The sequence below is a fragment of the Nyctibius grandis genome, chromosome 6 (assembly GCF_013368605.1).
Source record: "Nyctibius grandis isolate bNycGra1 chromosome 6, bNycGra1.pri, whole genome shotgun sequence".
NCBI classification, from domain to species: Eukaryota; Metazoa; Chordata; class Aves; order Nyctibiiformes; family Nyctibiidae; genus Nyctibius; species Nyctibius grandis.
In genome coordinates, this window is record NC_090663.1 from 62,422,150 (window position 1) to 62,445,028 (window position 22,879).

At 35.3% G+C, this 22,879-nt stretch overlaps 1 protein-coding gene across 2 annotated transcripts in view; it reads left to right on the forward strand.

Annotated features, from left to right (window-relative positions):
* Positions 1-22,879, forward strand: part of SEC24B (SEC24 homolog B, COPII coat complex component) — a 51,234-nt gene that overhangs the window by 20,029 nt on the left and 8,326 nt on the right. The window contains exons 4-20 of one of the 2 annotated variants that reach the window (XM_068403394.1): positions 570-674; positions 5,286-5,366; positions 7,466-7,647; positions 9,254-9,438; positions 10,519-10,621; positions 11,501-11,627; positions 12,272-12,381; positions 13,353-13,465; positions 14,975-15,093; positions 15,452-15,507; positions 15,826-16,032; positions 16,658-16,781; positions 17,422-17,580; positions 18,007-18,180; positions 18,853-18,963; positions 20,604-20,779; positions 22,381-22,518. In XM_068403394.1, coding sequence (XP_068259495.1) covers positions 570-674; positions 5,286-5,366; positions 7,466-7,647; positions 9,254-9,438; positions 10,519-10,621; positions 11,501-11,627; positions 12,272-12,381; positions 13,353-13,465; positions 14,975-15,093; positions 15,452-15,507; positions 15,826-16,032; positions 16,658-16,781; positions 17,422-17,580; positions 18,007-18,180; positions 18,853-18,963; positions 20,604-20,779; positions 22,381-22,518 — 2,270 coding nt within the window. The remainder of the gene's footprint in view (positions 1-569; positions 675-5,285; positions 5,367-7,465; positions 7,648-9,253; positions 9,439-10,518; positions 10,622-11,500; positions 11,628-12,271; positions 12,382-13,352; positions 13,466-14,974; positions 15,094-15,451; positions 15,508-15,825; positions 16,033-16,657; positions 16,782-17,421; positions 17,581-18,006; positions 18,181-18,852; positions 18,964-20,603; positions 20,780-22,380; positions 22,519-22,879) is intronic. The other variant, XM_068403395.1, reaches the window with a different exon arrangement.

The window sequence follows — 22,879 nt, forward strand, 5'->3', positions numbered from 1 at the left end:
GCTGAGGTATATGTTTGTACTCCCGCATGTTGCAGCAGCAGTATATTTCATTGATTTCTGACAGTGTTCAGAATTCCAACGTGAATTATTCCTGTCTTAAAAGGGGCAGGTGTGCCAAGCAAAAGTTGAATATTAATGTTTTCATAACACAATTTTAATTTATCTGGAAAGGAACTCATTTATTTCTGTATATTAACTTATGAAAGTATTCCAGTGGACAAACTAATATTAAATACATACGTAGAAAAACTGTGTGTGTTTAACTTCCTGATATACATGTGCACACACACACACATATATATATATATGTAAAAAACTTCCTGCTAATTTCTGTGTGCTATTAATACTTTGCTAAACTAGCCCACTAAAAACTGCTTCTGCTGTACTGCTCATATAGTTCATATATGAGCTATAGTTCTATAGTCTAGGGTTGTAGATTTAACTTTTTGCATGTTGGGATTTTGTCTAGAACGGCTAATTTCTCTCACTTCTAATTCAATGATTTGTGACTTTCATTTCTCATCTTTCCTGTCAGTCTGACTCTTGTGTTTGTGCTTTCCACTTCACAGGCATGCAGTATGGTGGATATGTTAATAACCAAGCTAGCTCTGCACCAGCTCCCTTGTCATCAAGTTCAGATGATGAGGAAGAGGATGAGGAGGATGAGGAAGCAGGTTGGCTTTAGCTTTACACCAGTATCTTGTTCTCTTCCTACTCGAGTTTTGTTCCGTTTTCCCATCCCCTGAAGCTTTTTCTTCTTTTAAGACAAAATGTCACTCTGACTCATGGTGTATCAAGTTAACCAGAAATTTCCCAGCTGTTATTAGTGTAGTTAACAAAAAGGAGTTCAGTAGTGGTCAGCAAATGGTCTTTTTTTTTTATCAGATGTTATTAATATCATCTAATATTAATATCAGATGTTTTATGTGTCTAACAAAGTATTATTACTCATAACTTGCAAGACTACTATATTTTTAATATTTTTATTTGCAGTAGGTTTTAAACTCTTAAGATAACAAGCTCTAGAACTTGGACTGATAATTGCTTGTGTGAAGCAACTAGTGCCATTTGTATCATTACATTAAAGAGCGTTTACCTTGTTTCCCATTTTACATATAGGGAACTCTTACAATTAAGGTAGTAAAGTAAATATTGAAAGGTAGTAAGTGTGCTTTTTAAGACAGTAAATTAATCTGTGCTGCTTTTTTCCTCCTCCTAAGGTATGTCTTTATGGTCAGGCACATAGGTTCAGTTTTAACCTGCTTGCTTTGTAGGGAACTTAAAAAGTTTGTTTACTTTTTTTTTTTACGCAGCAGTTTGTCCTGATTTATTGAAATGTTATGTTCTTGGTTGCAAGGATTCTGCCTGTATTTTGTCAGAATGGCCTGGTTTTGTGAGTTTGATGTTTCTCACCATCTTAGTTTGTTGGATGGTAACTTTTTTTCTTCTAACTTAAAGAAAAGTCTTTACAAATGAGTGTAACAGTGTAAAAAGCTTTTTGAGATTAAACATTAGACTTAACATTAGATAATTGGATTAAACATTAGACCCTTGTTGATAGATGGAAGTAATAGCACATACCTTGTGCTGGTATACTATTTCCATTTGTGTGTGCTGACTTTGAGTATTAATTTGGGATAGCAAACTTTTGTAACTTTTCCTTTGAGCTTATAATTCATATTGTAACTAGGCAGAAAAAATCAGTGCCATATAATTGAGTTTTATTAAAATAATTAAATCATAAAACGAGAATACTGTGATAATAGCTTAGTGCACTCTTAATGATATCATGAAGAATGGAGCAAAATAATGAAGACATCCAGATCATAATTAAGAACAGTGTGATGGGTTCATGTTATCCATTTGAATAGGATGAGAGCAAATGGCGTCAAGTTGTACCAGGGGAGGTTTAGATTGGATATTGGAACAGGCTGCCCAGGGAAGTGGTTGAGTCACCATCCCCGGAGGCCTTTAAAAGACGAGTAGATGTGGTGCTTAGGGACATAGTTTAGTGGTGAACTTGGCAGTGCTGGGTTAACAGTTGGACTTGGTGATCTTAAAGGTCCTTTCCAACCAAAACGATTCTATGAATCTGTGGTTCTAATATTGATTCAACTCTTATGTTGAATTATTGGTAGAACAGTAGAAGAAAATAGTTTCTGCTGTTGTTCTTCCAAGGAGGAAGGCATTTTCAGCCAAAGACACTTGTCCTTGTTCCAACCAGAGAAGGACAGTATCTGGAGGCTGCAATAGTATCAATATAAGTGATATTATTACCCCCACCCCTAGTGGAGCACAAGTATTAGGATACTTTGCATATCCTGTGTAATTCTTGCTATTTCAGAGTATTGATTCAGTTTCTTAACTTTTTTGCCCTTTGTGTGGTAGCACGTTTGATCTTTCAGCAGGCTTGAATGTTAGTATTAAATTGTGCATAGTAACTGTTACAACTCTTCTTGTTAAATCTAAGGATACTTCCTAATTTTAGATACCAGGTTTTTTTTTTCTAATGCTGAGTCTAATTAGACTTTACCAGCTAGAAAAAAATTCCACTTTGGGATTTAAAGTTTCTTCTGGCTATTGTGATGCAGCTACCATTTGAACTCAGCTGTCTAATTGTTAGGCTAAAAGAGCCAGGAGAGCATTTTGTTTTTTTTATTGCAGGGCTACCTACTGAATTATCTGCAGATGATTATCTTTGCCTAATCCCATGCTAAGGTTTCTGTCAAGGGATATGTAAGAGAGTTTTCTTTTTTTATCAGCCCCAACCTTTGTGTCCTTACTTTGTTCCCTAAACCTACCAGAGACAAAGTTTTCATACTCCCTACCGTCTTTCTCAAGTTCAGTAGTTTGCTAAAGCCTGTAGCCTTTGAGCTATCCTTGTATTTAAATTTATCTTGTTTAAATTTGTCTTATGCACACAGGTTCTGTACATACGCTACCTGATTAATAAGCATCCTGTTTTTATGCCCTGTCACCAGGAGTTAACATCAATCCTAAACAGATCCTGTATACAGGTTTCTAGCTTGGGCTGTGCCAGTGGTTTTATGAAAAACAGGTGTTGGACACCTAGTTGCTTGTGTTTGTGTAGCTTCTCAATTTTTTTTGTTACTCTTACCAGTTAGATCTTTAACTATGTTGCCAAAGAGTTCTTGAAAACTCTGAAAGCAAAAGTTACATTTGTAAAATAATTACTTAACTGTAAAAGCATGTTATAAGTGTTACTTTTGTCTAAGCAGTGGGTTTGTTTTTTTTTTTTTTAATAAAACATTTTTTTGTGTCTTCCTAATATGTCCTCTAGTTTGGTGCTTATTACGCTGAAGTCAAGTAAACTTTGACAGCTGTTGTAGCTTAATTTAAGCATAGGAAATCTGTTGTTTAATTTTGTGGAAGTTCTTGTGTTTTTTTTATTAATGTAGAATCTGTGAGATTTCCATGACATGTGTGACCAGCTGAGAGGTTGAAGCTACTTTTGGTCTGCAGGAAATTGTACAACTCATTGTTTTTGAGTCAACTATTTGTTTTTCAGTGGAGAGTATAACAGGGCACATCGTAATTCTTGTAGGCATTGGGATGCTGGCAGTCCTCAAGAATATGTTACAAAATCTGAAAGTTCTTCAGAAGCAAAGACCTTAAGTGAAAGGTCTTCAGTAAGTATATGGGATACTCAGTAATAGGATTGACTTCCTTATTTTAAGTTAGGCAGACCTTGTTTGTATTTCAAAATATCTGAGATCATACTTTCTGACTAAAACGTTTCTGTATGTCAGAAAGTATGCATAGAGTTTTTTGTAGTAGAAGTATGACTAAGTTGTGTTATTTTTACTTACAGCACGCTTTTAAAATATACTATTTCATATATTTGTAAAGTTGGTTTCTCTTACCTTTTCCAGCAGAGCTTGGGAAGTATATAATATTTCTTTTTTGAAACTCACTGTATCATTAATACCTTCCCAGTGAAAAGAGCAAACTCATTTTCTGGACATTAATGCTGTGTGAGTTTCACAGTGTTAGTATATTTCTTAAAATAAAATCTATTGTTAACAAGTTTTACGTTTTTTTCGGGATAGTTTTTCTGTTTCTTAGCTGAATGCTTTAAAGACAAACTACTCAAAAATAATCTATACACACATGATATTGCCATGGTATTAATGTGTCCCAGATGTCAGTGATGTTTCCATATGCAGGAGTCTCTTTACTTGGAAATCTCAGTTGAAGGAGGATCAAACCTCAAACGTTCCACCATTGAAGTTCTCCCTTGAAATATATTCAGCTTCACAATGGGTTGTGTGGTCGCAGTTGATCCTTCTGAGTAGAACAGTATCAGTGAATCCCTTTTGAGTCTGTTCTGCCACAAAAGTTATATATATAATTGTCTCTTTTGATTTCTTAAACATGCTTGTTCTTTCCTGTCGTGCTTCATGGCTTGGGGTGTTTTAAGGAGCAGATACATTTAACCTCCTTGGCCCTTTTTCTTTGGAAATGTATGTGAAATGGCACTGGAAGAAATGTTTTTAAATATATTTTTGTTTGCGATGTTTTACAGTAAGATATTCAAGATACATGCATAGGGTGAACTAAAGATTAAGCATTAGGAGTCTCTTCAGTACTAAGGATGTGCCCCTGTGTTTTTTACTTTTGGCTAGTTAACTTTTGTTTCTTACTTTTACATAGTTACTTTTGGTACAGCCAAAAGTAACTGTTTATTCGGACTGAAGGTGAGACCTCTTGTCAACGTCCAATGGAAAATAGAAGCTTTACATTGAGAACAACACAAACCGTGAATTACAACAGCGCAGAAAGGAAGAAATAAATACTTGCTAGTTTTCCTTGGAGGTGGGAATGGTGCATAATCACTGAAGACGATGGGAATCTTTTGTTGTTTGCAGTTGTGAAGGAAGTCACGATAGAGACTATTTTAAAAATGTTATAAGTTGCTTCAGTCTAGAAAGAACTTTCACTTTAATAGAAAAATATTCTTTTCTTTCAAGAAACAACTTTTTTCATTGTTTTTGTCCTTTTCCCATTGATCTGTCTCTTGCTGTTTGTTGGGCATGTGCTTGCTTGTTTGTTTTTTAATATCATGTGAATTGTTTATCTCTTCCTCCCCCTCCTCTTTGCAGTGGTGGTAGCTTTCAAGTCTTAGGGCTGAAGTGATCTTTTTTTCCTGGGATCTTTCTTGACAGTTTCTTACCCAAGTTTTTAGAAAAAAATTCTCAGTCTCCTATTTTTCAAAAATTTGCCATTTCTGAAGTACCTAACTTTAAATTATTTTCCTCCCCCAGCAATTGATAGTTCCTCTACTACAAGCAGTGCCTCTCCTGTTCTGAACAATTATGATGCCCTGGAAGGGGGTGGCTATCCAGGTAAGCAGTTTATCGCATGTTAATTTTGAATTGTTTGTTTAAAGATTTAAATATTTACAGTTTATGATTTTTTTTCTATTTCTGGTATTGTTTATCGTTAATTAACAAGTAGGTGAAAGGAAATGCCTATGAAAGGAGTGAGGGAGGTCATCAGAGAGAACATACCTTGCTTATTTTAATCCCTTTCCACAGTTTTAACACTGAAGTTGGAGTAACCGTTTAATAAAACTTCCCTGTTTTATAAGTCATACTTTCTGTTGTAATATTGAGGGTAGTGCTGAAACTATGCTCTGTGTGAAAGCAAGCATCTTTGTCTAGGCTGTACTATATGCCTGATTTATTGTGTTGATGTTAGTAGCTGATGATAGTTGGCATAGAATCATAGAATCGTTTTGGTTGGAAAGGACCTTTAAGATCATCAAGTCCAACCGTTAACTCAGCACTGCCAAGTCCATCACTAAACCATGTCCCTAATCACCACATCTACTCGTCTTTTGAATACCTCCAGGGATGGTGACTCAACCACATGTTCCAATGCTTGACAACCCTTTCAGAGAAGAAATTTTTCATAATATCCAATCTAAACCTCCCCTGGTGCAACTTGAGGCCATTTCCTCTTGTCCTGTCACTTGTTACCTTGGAGAAGAGACCAACACCCACCTCACTACAAGCTCCTTTCAGGTGGTTGTAGACAGCGATAAGGTAGTTGTAGACAGTGATAGCATGCCACTGAAGTTTTGAGACACCAACAGTATCAGTTTGCAGAGATTCTTGGATCAGGTTATTTTCTTGGGTTTTTTTCTTCATTTAAAGAAAATGGCTGCTGTTTTGCTTATTTTTATCTCTAAAAATAACAGGAGTGTCAGATTTGTTTTAAATGAACCTACTAGCAGACTACCTCAGACTTGAGATCACAGAATCACAGAATCAACCAGGTTGGATGTGCAGAGCTGTCATATTGAGAGCAGGTAGAAAAGATGCTGTTCAATGTAGGTATGTTAGCCAGTATTTTAAATGCTAATTGGAGTAATTTGGGAGGCGTCCACCTCTGGCTCTTTTGCATTGCCCTGGCCTCTGAGAATGATACAGTGGTTTGTTTAGTTTGATGGATTCCCCTGTAAAGTGAAATCTCTTTCAAGTAAAAAGCCAATACTGCTATCCACACAGGGTCTAGCTCATGCAGTAAGGGTAGCAGAGGCGTGGCTGCAAGATTATGAATTCTAATTTCTCAGCTAATAACTAACCATTTTGGTTCTGCTGAAGGCATATTCTAAAAATAACTGTTTCCTTTTGTTTTCATTAAAGAGTAACAGGATCAACTTTACATTTTTTCAATCTGGTGGGGGTTTGGGGGTTGTTTTTTGTTTTTTTTTTTCTCCTGGGGTTCTTGCACCAAATATAGTTTCTTGGTGGTTCATTTCTTGAGTGGTTGGTTTCTTCACCTGCTACTTTTCTTGATGGATTTTACCAAGCTTAAATTCTTCTGAAACTTAGTTCGCATTTGTAGACATTTCTAAAGAGTAGTTTCATTTCTTTACAACTGTTAAGTTTTCTGTGAATTTAGGTCTATGTTACTTTCAATTTGGCCTTTAAACACAGTGGGACCAAACTGTGCTGCAGGGATATACAAGAGGGACTTCATTACTTCAAGAAAAACTCTGTGTCTACATTTAGAGAATAGTTCTGTCACCTTAGCCTTATGTTATAGGTGTTTATAAGTGGAAGAGAAGAGACTAAGCATGCATGGTTTCTTTTGTGGTTTATATGAAGTGCAAATCTTGGAATAAAATGTGGTTCTAAGGGGTTTTTTATTTCTTTTTTTGTTCAGTTGAAATATTTTTTTAAAGGCGTTTTTTTTTGTAAAATAGCATTTTGTTAGTAGTTATACAAGTCTGTGGTCATCTTCCCATGTGTACCTCTTTTATCAGCATAATTGCAGTAGTCTTCCTTGCTAATTTATTTGGTCAGTGCAGATAAAGAGCTTGATGGATAGTGCAAAAACTTAATGGAAAAAGTGTTGTTTGTTAAGCATTTAGGAGTTTCTAAGAAAGAAATAGTTAGTATATTCAATACCTGTGGGATTTCTTTTGTCCTTCCAGAGACGCGTTCTGTGACCAGCAGCCCAGTTCCTGCTCCATCAGGCCCTCAAACATCAAAAGCTTCTAAGCCCTTTGGTCATGGATATCCAACACTGCAGCCTGGCTACCAAAATGCAGCACCACCTACTCCCGTGCAGCCTGGTAATCCAGGACGCCATCCTGGGTTTCAGCACTATCCACAGGTTTGTATTTTTAGTTTAAAAGTTACTTCATGAAGTAACTTCATGGGAAAAAGTATCTTCTGCATTATATTTTTTTTTACATATTTTCATATTTTATTTTAATAATTTCTGAGCCAATAAATGTTAAGTATAATATTGATGTCATATCTCTGAATCTTAACTTCTTATTAGAAGGCTTTTGAACTAAAATTTTAAGCATATCTCCAAATAGTTAGGCCTAACAAGTTTGCTTCACAGCTATTAGCAGCATCCACAGTTTTAAGGTTTGGTGTTTCTAAGAGCTGTACTTTATTGATAGGAAACCATAAAGAAGGATAATGAAGTACTTCATCAGCAAAAATACATTTGATCACAGCACTACTGTGGGCTGTGGTCTCGAGCATTAAATCACCTTACGAACAAGGCATGGTATAGGGTCCAGATGAAAGAGCTCTGTAGAGCATGTGCTGGGTGTGTGGTGGAGCAGGATATCTGCATCTGCTCTATTTTCCTGGAAAAGAGAGCACCAAACACCCAAGAAGTTGTGTACAGTCGCCTGGCTCCCGTCGCATAGGAGTCAATCAAGAGCAGTGAAATCTGAAGAAGAGGCAGACACTGGCAAAATACTTCTCTGCAGTGCTTCAACATTTATGTATGTGTGAAGGGGTGTAGAAAACAAAACTGATTTACAAATCCCACTCTCATAAATAAGACCTAGCTGGCAAATGTATTGAAGCTGTTGTTGTAGGTGATCAAAATTCCTTACTGATCTGAGTGTGGTACCATAAGTTAGCATATATTATCCAGGAATGCTTTTGTTGTTATGGAGGTAATGTAAAATGTGACCTGGAGGAAATGTTTAATTATGTTTGTTTTTTTTTTTTTTAAGTTGAAAGATTTAGCTTCATCTTCTCTATAATGCAAGATGGAGTTAGATTCTTTTCAGGAGTACACAGTAAAAGGACAAAACCCAACAATTACAGATTGCAGCAAGTGAAATTCCAATTGGACATATAAGGAGAAAATTCTTCAGAATGGGAGTGGAGAAGCACTATAAGAGATTGTGCTGTGTAATCTTCAATCCTTAGGTTTTTCAAAATTCAGATAGACAAGGCTATGGGCAACCTGATTTAACTTTGAAATTAGCCTTGCTTGAGCAGGGTGTTGGACTACCAGGCCTCAGAGGTGCCTTCCAACCTAACATTTTCACCTCTTCTATGGTGTTCTGTTTTGGTTTGATTTAAAAATAAATACATAAAAACAGTTTCTGTACCTTGGAAAAGTTATGTTGTAACATCTTTGAGGGGGAGGAATTGTCAGCCTTTCTAGTAACTCGTTTTCTTATGCCTGGAAAGCTTGAAGGATTATGTGTGACTTCCAATGTTGATTAGATCATGAATTTGAATTTTGTCCAGTGATACATATTTGGAAGGTATGTCACGTTTGTCTTAGCATTTTTAAATTTCTACCATACAGCTTTTTTCTTGTTTGTTTGGGTTTGTTACTAACTACTGATGTATCTTTTTTTGATACATGTCTGGAAGAACTGGTATTACAAGAAGATTTGAGGTTGTTATTTAAATGTGATTGTGTGTTTACCCATTTGCAATCCTCTTACTTTTTTCAGCAATATCCAAGTGTGAACCAACTGTCCTCTTCCTTAGGAGGGTTAAGTCTACAGCATTCTCAGCAGCCAGAAAGTTTGAGACCAGTAAATCTTACACAAGATAGAAATATTTTGCCTGTATCTTCAGTTCCAGCACCTGTGCCTAACTTGAATTCTGATCTTAGGAAGTTAAACTGCAGTCCAGAGTAAGTGTACTGTGTCTAGAATAGCATCTTACATTTTTCAGTGACTAATAATTATTTAAAGTGTCAAAAAATGTGTGAACTGACTCCTGACTTTAAATCTTTGTGATGAGCTAATATAACCCCTTTCTCTTGAAAGTAAGTTTATCCTCTGCATCCTTACACAAATGTTGAAACTGCCATCAGAATGCATTATATGCAGTGTGAGTGTAGTGCACATTTCATAGAATATTTTTGTAAGATTGCATAGGATTTTTTTCCATAAAATTATGATTATCATGCCGAAATACACTGAATAAACTGTGAGTATGTTTTACTGTGGTAATCCTGCAATCGTGATGTCTGTGTTCACCTCTAATTAACATTAAGTAGTATTATCTACTATCCCAAGTGAAGTGCAGCTAGGTACAATGGAAATTTCTCCCCCAAAGATCTTAATTCTATCCAAAAGAAACTTTGTTCATTGCCCCAAATTAACTCATCTTACTGCCCTAGTGACAATGCATCCTCCCACCAGAAAACAGGAATCAGAAAACTGAGGGTCTCATATCATTCTTAGGTGTGGAACACTTTGGACAGCAGTATTTGTGCATTGGGGTTTTTTAGTGCCCTTTATTTAGCTTTAAGTCCATACTCCACTTTACATACACAGAAGAAAAGATTTTGACTCTCTTAGTATTTGAGATCCTTTTCTACTGTTTTCTTATATAAATATTCCTTTCTGAGAACTAGTAAATACTGTATGCCTTGTTTAGTTCCTTCACCCAAAAAATCTTTATAATGAATAAAAACCACATCATTTTACATTGAGTGTTGTATCTAAAGCAGTTTTATCTCTTTATTGCAAGTTTGTTTTGGTATGCTTGCATTGCTGAACTACTAAATTGGGGAGTGGGGAAGTATTTTTTTGGTTTCTTTAGGAGGCTTTTTTAGATCTCTTTGCATTAATTTTGTTTATTAAATCAGCTCTGTGAAACATAGGATTTCTTAAATTTCAAAGTTCTTTAAAACCAGGTATTAACACAATGTTTTTAACATCTTTTAAAATTTCATTTTCAACATAATGTTTTTATTTCCTTTCAGCTCATTTCGATGTACATTGACAAATATTCCACAGACACAGGCTTTGTTAAACAAAGCTAAGCTTCCTTTGGGTTTGTTGCTACATCCCTTCAGAGACCTAACGGTAAAGTTGCTTACTTTTTTTTTAGTATATGTATTCAATATACACATTTGTCCTGTTTTCATTCAAACAATAAAATATAATGAACTATAAGTCCTAAATTTAATAGAAGTAGCAAAAACAATTGTTCGGGACTTAGAGGAGGAGGGGAAAAAAGCCTTGAAATTGCTACTTCATTGAAATTCATAAGGGAAAAGCTTTGGACAAGTCCTTCAAAATTTTTTCCTTATTGTTGGAAATCTTTGCTTGCCTGTGGTTCTCTGAAGCTCTGAATTACTGCTCTGTGTGTTGGGCTCAGAACTGTCAGATATGTCTTGAAAAGGTGTTTACAGTGCCCTCTTGAAGAGGTGCTCATGTTGAATGTGTTACTGGCATGATAAATGCTGTCAGTAGAAGGTAAGCATGATGTAAGATTGAAGCTGTGTTCATAACTGTTAAGCAACTCCTCTCCATGTAATTTATTTGTATTTATGTAAAAAGGTGAATAACTGTCTGGTATGATGTCTTTTCATCATAATATGTGTTCTTTGTGTAAGGTTTGCTGTCTGTCATATTTATTCACTGAAAATTGTCCTGTCTTTCATAATTCTTCTTACCATAGTAGCTGTGTTATTATAACTATGTAATTTAAGGTAATTTTATTAAAAACCTTATTATATCTTTGATTTCTGAGATTGGATTAAGACAATTAATTGTTCTGATTTTAAAGGGGAGGATATTTCTAATAGGCATCATAATTACTCTGTATGAAAATGAGCTAAAAAGATGGAAGATGATAGAATATCTAGTCTTACGAAGCTTTTATACACTGTACTGCATAGTAATGTTTTCCGTAAAATGTTTTATGTATCTTTGTTACTGCTTTCCATTATTTCTTTTTAGCAATTACCAGTAATAACATCAAGCACAATAGTGAGATGCAGATCCTGCAGGACGTATATCAACCCTTTTGTTTCTTTCATTGATCAAAGGAGGTGGAAATGCAATCTGTGCTATAGAGTTAATGATGGTAAGTTTTTTTTTTTTTTAGCAGGAGATGCTTGCATTTATAGAATCTCTTTCAAGTGTTTGCATCATACCAGTCCATGGGATACTTTAGATTAAAATATACATTAAAATGACAGCATTCTTAAGATGTTTTTTAAAATATGTGGATCACAAGTCAGATGTGCTGTGCATTTTCTGAAGCAAAAGGTGGTTTTGCAATTTTCTGGGAGATGAGGAAAATTTAATCCTATTATCCTGATTACTTCTATAATGAAATCAATTTACTCTGTTGACTGCTGTTGTAGTATGCAAATAGAAATATGATGACAGCTAATACTGTCTGCAGTCCAGGCCAGAGGTTATGAGAAACAATACAGACTGAAGCTTGTTGTTGTGAAATGCTCTATTTGCATTGGTGTTGGGGATATATTGCTGTTTAAAATAAACTTTCTTTTGTTTCCAGTTATTTAACTTTGATGTTCGTTGGGATACTTGTCATGTTCCTTTGTTTTATGTACCCTTAATGTGAATTTTATTCTGTTGCTAGTGATAATTGAAATATGTCTGCATTAGTTTGCTTGTAGCTGCCGTAATGGTTTTTATTTGCTGAAAAATATATAAACTTTTTTGGTGGGAAGAAAAATATATATTTTTTTTTTTTTATAGTTCCTGAAGAATTTATGTATAATCCTCTGACGCGGTCTTATGGAGAGCCTCACAAACGGCCAGAGGTCCAAAATTCTACAGTGGAATTCATTGCTTCCTCGGACTATATGGTAAAAAAAGTTTTCATGGTAACTTCAACAGCAATTGCGTGTCAATATAAATGCATTTGAAATTAACATTGCATATTGCTGCAGTGGTGTGTATTAATTGTCCTGTTAAGATCCTCTTAACACCAAAGAATGGTTAAAATTCATGTATGTTTTGAGTTTTGGCAAATGTAGCTATTCAGAGGCTTGTCAGTTAAAGGCAAATGGAATGTGTGTAGTCATCCAGCGTAGTTTAATGTGGCATAGTCTGGTTTGAGTCTGATGCAATGTGGTTTCTGGGTTTCTCCCTCACTTTGAATAGGTTTTGAAAGACCAGTAATGAAGTAACGAGAGAATAAGTTGGGTTCAGATTTTTAGGTAGTAATTTTGACAGAAACGATTCCAACTAGGAGTCAACCTACAGTCACTGTGATAGTAGTCTTGTCTCCAAGCAAGATAAACAAGGCCTGGGAAAAGGCCCTGTTCATAATGACATTATTAACAACAGCAAAAATAAATTGTTCTCTTGTCTTTGAATTGAAACACTGTGGCCAAGACATTTGGCGGTGAATAAATACAGCTTGTTATATATGGTTGGGAAAAGGATGTAGGTAAAATATTTTTAACCCTGTTTAATGAATTGTGTTGTCCACATACTGAAAGAACAGTGGTGTTTGGAAGAGTGAATTCCATATCTGGTGTCAGAGAGTCATGTTTGAGTTGGCTGTTGGAAGGAGAGACTAAAATATCCAATTCTGTTCTGAAGAATGACATTGTATGCGTATTATAAGTGGGAATTATTAATCACTGGGAATTGTGGTTAAGTCTATCCACATGACTCTTAGTTAGTAAATCAGTTTTATTGCATAATGTATACTTTGCATTTTTCTAAATAGTCCCTTTTCCCAGTTCCGTTTCTAATGACTAATCATTTTTAACATTTCTTTAAATATGATTTTTGAACATTTTTTTATTTTTATTTTTTTACTTTGTAGCTTCGTCCTCCTCAGCCTGCGGTATATTTATTTGTTTTAGATGTGTCTCATAATGCAGTGGAGGCTGGATATTTGACAATAGTCTGTCAGTCATTGCTGGAAAACCTAGACAAGTAAGAATATAAATAACCTTTTCAAATTAGCTAACGTGTTATTATGAACAATACTAACCTACAGTTTTGCAGAAAACTTCATATAGTGTGTAAACATTCTGTCCCTAAAGAACAGAAGTTCTGTTGCCTGAGATTGAAATGCAACTTACATGTCTAAAAAAACAAAACAAAAAACAACCAAAAAAACCAAAGCACCAACCAAGCAAAAAAATCAACCCCCCCAAAAAAACAGTTGCTGAAGCTCTCATCATGTAAATTGCTGTCTTCCCTGCATGTGATTAAAGGTGGATCTGCAAATAATTTACTTATTTAGCTGTAACTTCTAACATGTTGATTGTACAAACACCTATAAAGTGTGCTCTTACCCCCTTCCAAGACCGCCAAAAATAACTGAATTACAGAGATTAAATTGGCCGGTTCTTGCACTGAAACGGCTGAGGTGCTATGTACTGGAATGTTCTAACCACCAGTGTGAGACTGCCTAGGTGAACTGTGTTGTCAGTTTGGGTTTTTTTTAGATCACAGTTACCTAGATCTACCTGTGCTGCTTTCTATCTGTTCTCATTTTTGCTCTGGAACAGCATATATGGGATTGTTGGCACTTTTTGAGTGAGGGATAATAAACTTTGCTGTGTTCATGTCTTTTGAAAACTAATTTGCATCCTGTGGAGGCCTCACTCTGAAAACTGTTTTCTACAAGTTTTTCTTAGGAAACTTGATTTTAATTTCTGATAAAGACACCAACATGTACAATAAAATTCTTTACTTACATTTATTGGTTTAGTCTTTCTTTGTTCAGATCTTTACAGGTATTTTGTCAACAGATTCTCAGAAACATGTTAAATTATTTTAGGAAAATTCATAAACTCCCATGCAAAGTCTATAAAAAAATCAATATATCTAGTTAATTTATATACCCAGATTGTAAAAACAATACTTGCCTCTGTTGCTTTTGTTTGCCGTCATGGTTTTCAGCACTTGCTGATGTTTTATATTTTATTTGAGAAATCCTGTTTAGTTTTTGGGTTTTTTAATGCTATACATAGGAATATGGTCCACATAAGAAATAAGTATGTTGCATTGTAGAGACATTGGATTTTGGTTTAGAGCTGTAAGTTCTCTGTAACTACATTATTAAATGGGTTTTTTGAATTATGAAAGAGCAGAATGCACTATTTTCTATTCAGCTACTGAGAAGGCTACCTTCTTTCATGTGTCAGTGCAATGTTTAAATGAACCTACTAAGTTCTCTCTTGGAACAAAACATCAGTATATTAGTGACTGCTTATCTGTAACACTTAGTCTTGTAAACCGTATCATTATCCCAGCTTTTCAGAAAATACTGAAGAAATATTACTTGCATTCATGTTTCAGATCTTCTTACTTTTGTTCTTCCTTCACCCTTGTATACACGAGCTGAGTTTCTGCTAACATCAGCAGGTGCTGTGTGTATGTATGTGTCCTGAGAGAGAAGTTTAGGGCTTAATGGTTTATTTTTTAATGCTTCAGGCTGCCTGGAGACTCAAGAACAAGAATAGGGTTCATAACGTTTGACAGCACTGTTCAGTTTTACAACTTGCAAGAAGGTTTATCTCAGCCTCAGATGCTGATTGTGTCAGATATTGATGGTAAGTAAAAAGAAAATGGAAACTAAATTTTTGAGAAGCTACTTTTTTCCCAGAAGAAAGATTAGAATCTCTCAAATATTCTGGTATTAGTTCAATTTTACTGAATGTATAGGGAACATATTTTTTAAAAATAATCTTACACTAACTACAGAGTAGCTGGTGTTTAAAAAGTGAAATTCACATGTTGATTTTGCTTTGAATAAAAAAAGCTTTATATAGACGCTATTATTCTCTCTAATATATGTATCAGAAAAGTAGACTTTTTCATGGTATGTATAGCAGTGGGCAGTGAAATGTTTTGTTCTTTTCAGTGTTATTTTTTTCTTTAATAAAATGCTTTTTTCCGTTCTCCCTGCAGATATTTTCCTACCTACACCAGACAGTTTACTTGTAAATCTCCATGAAAGCAAAGAGGTATGATTGCTCAAAATTTATCATTACATTGTGGAGAGTTAAATATTCAAAATAGAAGTTCCCTTTAAACTTTGAATTTAAGCCTATCTTCATAATATGTAATTCCAGTGCTACTTTTTAATTACAGAAGTATTACAGGTTGGTTGTTTGATGCATAGTTTTTAAAATTATGACTTTGTTTTTCTTAGTATATTGAAACTAAACTGAAATATTTGTTACTGATTGTTCCACTTCAGTTACGGCAATACAGCTTTTTAGATATAGCAGAAAATATAAAGCTTGCAAAATCTCATAAATACCTTTCAATCTGTTTTGCAGCTGATAAAAGATCTATTGAATGCGTTACCAAATATGTTCACCAATACCAGAGAAACACACAGCGCACTGGGCCCTGCTCTTCAGGCTGCATTTAAACTGATGTCTCCAACGGGTGGTCGGATATCTGTGTTTCAAACTCAGTTACCATCTTTGGGAGCAGGGCTTTTGCATTCCAGAGAAGACCCCAATCAAAGGTCAAGCACAAAGGTACAAAAACTCATGAGACTAGGGACTGGCCATGTCTTTCTGACTTGCGTGGTTGTGCAGATCAACTCTTGTTTTCTGTTTATAGCAGTTCACTAAATTTTAATTATTCAGTGTCTGTGTTTGTGCATTTAAGATCACTAGTTTATATGTGTATGTGTGGTATTACTTGTTTCAAAGTGCATGAGCTGTCTTTCGGGCCTTTGGTCCATAGCTTTTCTTGGCAAGCAAAAGAAGCTGCAAATATTTCTGACTCAGTTAATAACAACCTGGGCTTTGAACCAAAGCATGGATATATTAAATTGTAGACCTAAACCATGATTTTTTATTATTTTTATAGCCTTGTAGTTTATGGCATCCAGTAAGTGTTACATAGTTACGTTCTCATACAAAAAAACATTCATGTAAACTTCCTTGAAAGTAAGATCATAACTGCTTGTAAATACAAACTAAAAGAATATGGAGCATAAGGAAAACAATTTCTGCAGGTGGAAATGCCTATAAGTTACTGCTTAAAGGAAACTTCCTTATAATACTTTGCTACTGAGTAGTATGTCTTTTGTTCCATGAAGTCTTAAAGAGCATGATATTTGTCTTAACTCTTTCCTGTATAATGTATTCACCAAAGGTGGTCCAGCATCTTGGTCCAGCAACGGATTTTTATAAGAAGTTGGCACTGGACTGCTCAGGCCAGCAGACTGCTGTGGATTTATTTCTCTTAAGTTCACAATATTCTGATCTAGCTTCTCTTGGTAAGGAGTACCTAATGTATGCATTCACTCTTTCCACACTGTTGTCTTTCTCCAGAAGCACGGGCTACTTCAGGAATTCTTAAATCACATAAATCTTTCTGCGCTTTTGTAAATGCAGCTAATGCTGCGAAGGAATTGACTTTGAAGTTGATAGCAGTAATGAACAGGAATATTGGATTGGTGGTATCAGACAATTTATTCTGGGATTTCACAGTTTTAAACAAGAAGGTACTCTCCTGCTCAAGAACAGGAAACAGCCAGATGGCAAGGAATTAATAAAGGTTAATCATAGGGGTAGAACAGAGTTCTCGTCTTTCACCGTTAAACCAAGATTTGTCTCTGCGCACACACTTAATTTTGCCTCTACACCGTTAAATATTTCTGCATGCACTGTTGTCTTGGCTGCCAAAGGTAGCATGCTTATTGAAGTAAGTGTGTAATTAGATAATTGTGTATTGGGATGACTCATCACTGTCTTCAGTGGCCTGAGTCTGGGCCAGTTCTCATTGTCTTACAGATGTGGGTCGCATCAAGAAAAAGATGAACATAGATGTGACTTGCAGAAGGTTGGACACAATTTTTGTGTCCTGACTTCATGTTATGGTTTTACCTCTTAATCATATCTTTTCCTCCTTCACAGCTTGCATGTCCAAGTATTCTGCTGGATGCATCTATTACTATCCATCTTTCCATTGTACCCATAATCCTGCTCAGGCCGAAAAGTTACAAAAAGACCTTAAAAGATACCTTACAAGAAAGATTGGATTTGAAGCAGTTATGCGCATAAGATGTACAAAAGGTATGTTTTAAATACTGATTCATATGGAAAAGTTGGTGTAAGCACGTTAACTATCATTTTGAATGTCCTTAGTCTTTAGCAACATTAGATTTCAGGTTATTTCTCTTTCACTGAAGAGTAAGGGAGTTGCCATCTTTATGTTAAGTTCCGTTAGCTTTTGCCATTTGTTTTTTTGTTTTGTTTTTTTTTTACTTAAGATGGCACCATCTCACTTTGACTAAGTTGACATGTGTAGTGTATGGGCATCATTCAGTTTGGAGTGTTCAGAATTGAGCGTGAGCTCTACAGAATCATGCTGAAATGTCTAATGATTCATGTAATTGATTCTGTGTGATATTTAGAATAAGTAGTATGTGGGGTTTAATTATTGATAAGAGTTTTTCATGCTATTTTAACCTCACTGTGAGTTATTTAATCTGCTTCCAGGTCTTTCAATACACACTTTTCATGGGAACTTTTTTGTACGATCCACTGATTTATTGTCCCTTGCCAATGTCAATCCTGATGCTGGATTTGCAGTACAAATGTCCATTGAGGAAAGTCTGACTGACACATCTTTGGTTTGTTTTCAAACAGCTCTTTTATATACTTCCAGCAAAGGTAAATAAATTAAAATGAATTGGCCACTGGGTTTTTTGCTTCTTTTTCTAACATAATGTTTGTATAGTTAGTTCCACAGCCTTTTGTTGTTCTCTATACCCTAACTGAATCTTGTCAAAGCTAGTTGAGCCTACTTGGCAGTTAATCACATGATGTAAATCTTTATAAACTCTATTTTGATGGGGAAATGTAATTTATGTACATCTGACATAGAGCTGATTCAGCAAGTTTCCTTTATTTAAAAGGCGTGCCATTGTTAAAAGTAATAACATGTTTGGCACACATTTTGTCCAAAATCACAGACCCGTGATGGATTGGAGCGAGTTGCTAGTACATTGGGTGGGCATAAAGAATAGCAGCTACTTTCTGTTGTGGGATACCACAAAATTTTGGGATGAAAATCAATGTTCTTCATTTGTAAGATCAAGACACTGAATATTATAAACTAGTTTGTGTTACAAACTTGTGCTGATTCGTAAGTTGAATCTTTAGGGCATTGCAGAATTTGAACAGGTTAAGAGACAGGAATGGGAGACAGTGTTACAGCAATTTCCCAGCTGGTATGTTTTTACAAAATGAGTGCATCTTAGATGAGAGGATATAGGCTGTAATGACTGAATTTGTATACCTCTACCAGGAGATACTGGATAATGATTTCTACTTACTTATTAGGTGAACGTCGAATTCGAGTGCACACACTTTGCTTGCCTGTAGTAAGTTCACTGGCTGATGTATATGCAGGAGCAGATGTACAAGCAGTTGTGTGCCTTTTAGCAAACATGGGTGAGTATTCAGGAAGATTCAAATATCTTCTTGTATATTCTTAATTTTGCCAACCATTTAAATCAAGTAGTGAATGAAGCCTGGGCATTGTAGAAAAAGGTTGGAGTGGAGCACGCTGAAGCTTGAGAATACAAAAGATGACAAAATCAAGGTTATACCAAAGCTATTAACTGAAATATTCCTTAGTCTGAATACTTAATTGATTTCAGTCTTTTAAAAGGAGCCTTCACACATGGTTCTCTACAGTTTATTAAAGGACAAAGAATCATAACACACTTGGATCAAAACTTTCATTTTTGTATCATTGTCATCATGGTTGTTATCCTAGAATGCTAAAGTTTGAGATTACTTAAGAAACAGAGTAATTCAGTTTAGTGAGTTGCTGGAAACATGTCTCTCTTTAGCCCGCATCTAGGGCTAAACAATAACCAGTTGTTCTGTCACCCAGTGTCCCTTCCCCAGCTGTGAAAGGGAATTGGGAAAAGGAGGGAGACTTGTGGGTTGAAATTGAAACAGATTTAATAAAATAAGAAAACCAATATTAATGCTAATACAAAATACACAAAGTTATACTCAGCCCGTATAGTGGTCACAAGCTGCAAGAAGAGAAGAGAGGGAAGAGAGCCATCCCCAGCAAACTTTCCAATTTATAGTAAATGTGATGTTTATGGTATAGCATACACCTGTGGGCCAGCCTGGGTCAGCTGCCCTGGCTTTCGCTTCTCATAGCTTAAGCACCTGGCTAACTCAAAACTGCTGATGGCCTTGATCACTGTGGAAACCCGCATACCGTGGCTGGCCAGGAACTAAAAGTGTAACAGAAAATTGATTTTCTGATTCTATCCCAGCAAAACCAGGACAAAACTAAAAGGGAACTTCTGACAACAGTGTATCTGAGATACACGTTAGTTTCCTATGCTTCTATCCTGTGATTGCTGGTTTGAGGATTCTTACTTATCCCCTACTTGTGGGTCATAAGTAGCTGTTTCATAGACTGATCTCTGCCATTGAATGTGTATGGCTCTGTGTAGCATTTTAGTATATGCTATCTTGTATATTAATAATCAAATAAATGAGCAGAAAGAAATAGTACTTCTGTATCTCATCTTAAATGTGCAGTCAGTCCAGCAGGTGGCTTCCTCCAACCAAAGGATTTGCAGCCCTTTCTCAGCAGAGAAGGATGAAGCTTTGTTTACACGAATTGTAATTATGCCACTGAAATAATGGAAGAAATTTCTTGGGGGAAAAACGAATCAAAAATAATTGCTGCAAATCTTATCTTGGGGATAGGACAGCAGAGAGTTTCATCAATAGCAAAGCTATTTGTATAAGGTTTAAAACATGATTTATATTTGGTCTTGAGTATATACCACAGCTTTAAGCAATTTTTTAAATTCTCCAAGAGTAGGAACTAGGGAGTGGAGATCAGCCACACTGTATTTTTTTATGCATCGTGAAAGTGAGTTTCTGTATGGGCAATCATCTTATTTACTCCTAAAAAATGTTAGGACCACAGGTGTGGGTTTTTTTAAAAAAATCTTTACATTTTTATCACCCAAAAGCACAACTAAAATTTTTGAAATTCAAGAGAACAAATGAGGCCAACTCTAGTAACTTCTGGTATCCTTCTAACCCAACAGCTGTGGATCGCTCAGTTTCATCTAGTCTTTCGGATGCAAGAGATGCCTTAGTTAATGCTGTGGTAGACTCCTTGGCAGCATACATGTCAACGGCCTCAAATCTGCAGCAGTCCATGCTGATAGCACCAAATTCCCTCAAGCTATTTCCATTGTATATTTTGGCCCTTCTCAAACAGGTATGTATAATCTAGTGGATTAATGTTTGATATTTGATTCATTGTTCCATTTGAGGAATTCTTAAGCTCTAGGTCAAGCAATGTCTACACTTTTGTCAAATTATGAAAATTGGGTTATCCTCTTTGAGCTTACAGGACTTTCACATAAAAGATGACTATGTTAGCTTATTTTAAATTATTAGTGCCTGAACAATTTATTGCTTTACTTGATTTTAAATTTTATATATTTTGTCTTACCTTGTTTTACAATTAAAATAAAAACACATATATTGTAGCAATTAGCATTTCTCAGATTTGGGCAGCTAGTGGTATTGCCCATAAAGATTGTTGGAAGCCGCTTATTAGTACTTCTTCAATTTTATTTTATGAAGAAAAACCAAGTCAAATATTTTCAATGCATATACTTTGTACTTTAAAGTATCAAGAAGGAAGAGGAGTTTCCTTGGAGATACAATGAAATCATGGCAGAAACTAAAGTGATATACTTTAAAGTTCACATGGAAGTAGTTGCTACTTTTTGATTTTTTAAAATATCTTTTTTTGTATTACCAAACATCATACTTCAAAAGAGAACTTAACGCAGGGTTTTGTTATCAATAAATCTAATAGCTTAAAGATTTTGATGTCTGACAGTTCTTTCTTATCATGAATAAGCCTTTATGTAAGTTTGGTAAGAAATCCAATCATAGTAACTTATTTTCTTTGGCTCAGTGATTACTTCAGTCTCCAACGTACTGATTAGGACTTCATTGGTACTTGCATAAGTAACGCAGTTAATAGTGGGGGAAAACCAGGCCATTTATTATCAAGAGGATCTGTGTAAAAGACAGAAGTAAGAGTGGCTGAGAAAATAAGTTGTTTAGGTTTTTTTAATCATCTTTGTTAACAATAATAAAAAAGCCTGGGATATAGAGAAACCAAAACCAAAATGCTTGTGACAGCCAAGAAGAGGACTGATGTGCTTAGTTTTGTCATAGAAGTGAATATGAACTTTGATTATAGGAATATTCTCTATTGAATCAGAATATGGTGCTTACTCCATTGTGTTGCTTCAACAGCGATGGTTTACTGATTGCTTCTAAAGGAGATCTGAAGAATCCAGTAGGAAAGAGAGTTATAAAATTTTATCCTAGGAGAGCCTGGTTTCTACTAAAAAATGTGAAAATCTATTTCCCTTTCAAAGCTTTTCCTTAATATTTAATTCTTACTAATATAAAATCATAGTTAATCTTATCCACAGAATTATCTTTTTTGAACTCTGCTAGGCTCGTATCTTCCTGTGATATTTTGCATCGATGAGTTTCATAGGCCAGTAACATTTGTCAAGAATAAAAATGAGAAATGCTGGCCAAATCACATACAAATTTTACATAAAGTGTGTGGGGGGGGGAATTTTTTTGTTCTCCTTCATGAATAAGGAGGGAGAATGGATTAAGTTTTAAAAGGTATTTGATTAAGATTCTAATGTATCTCAGTAACATACATTTGTTTACAAAAGCTTTGCCATCATTGCTTGACACTTTCAAAAAATCTGAAATACACTGTTTAGATGTGACATAAAATACAGGATTTATTTGAGTAACAACACTGTTGTCTTACAGAAAGCATTTAGAACAGGCATGAGTACACGCTTGGATGATCGCGTGTATGCGATGTGCCAGATGAAGAGCCAGCCTCTTGTTCATTTGATGAAAATGATACATCCCAACTTGTATAGAATAGACAAGTTGATTGATGAGGTAATGTATGAAGCCTGTTTTATAACATTTTCTAGTTTTAATGGTCTGTTAAACCTGATGATGTCCTGCAATAATTTAGTTAAAGTTGTTATTGTAATGGGAACTAAGCATTTTCCATAAGTTATAAAAAGTCAAGAAAAACATTTATTTTCAAGTTTTGAGTTGCCAGTACGGTACTGTGTTATGAGCAGAACTGTGGTTTTACTTCACCTTGTTTCAGTGACCACAATAAATCCATGTTTTTCTATTATACAAAGAAAACAGAGAAGATTGTATTCATTGGAAACATGTCCGGTGTGATTTTGTGTGTTAGAATTGTCTAGGGGAAATGGATGAAGTAGATTTGGTGGAGGATTCTAGG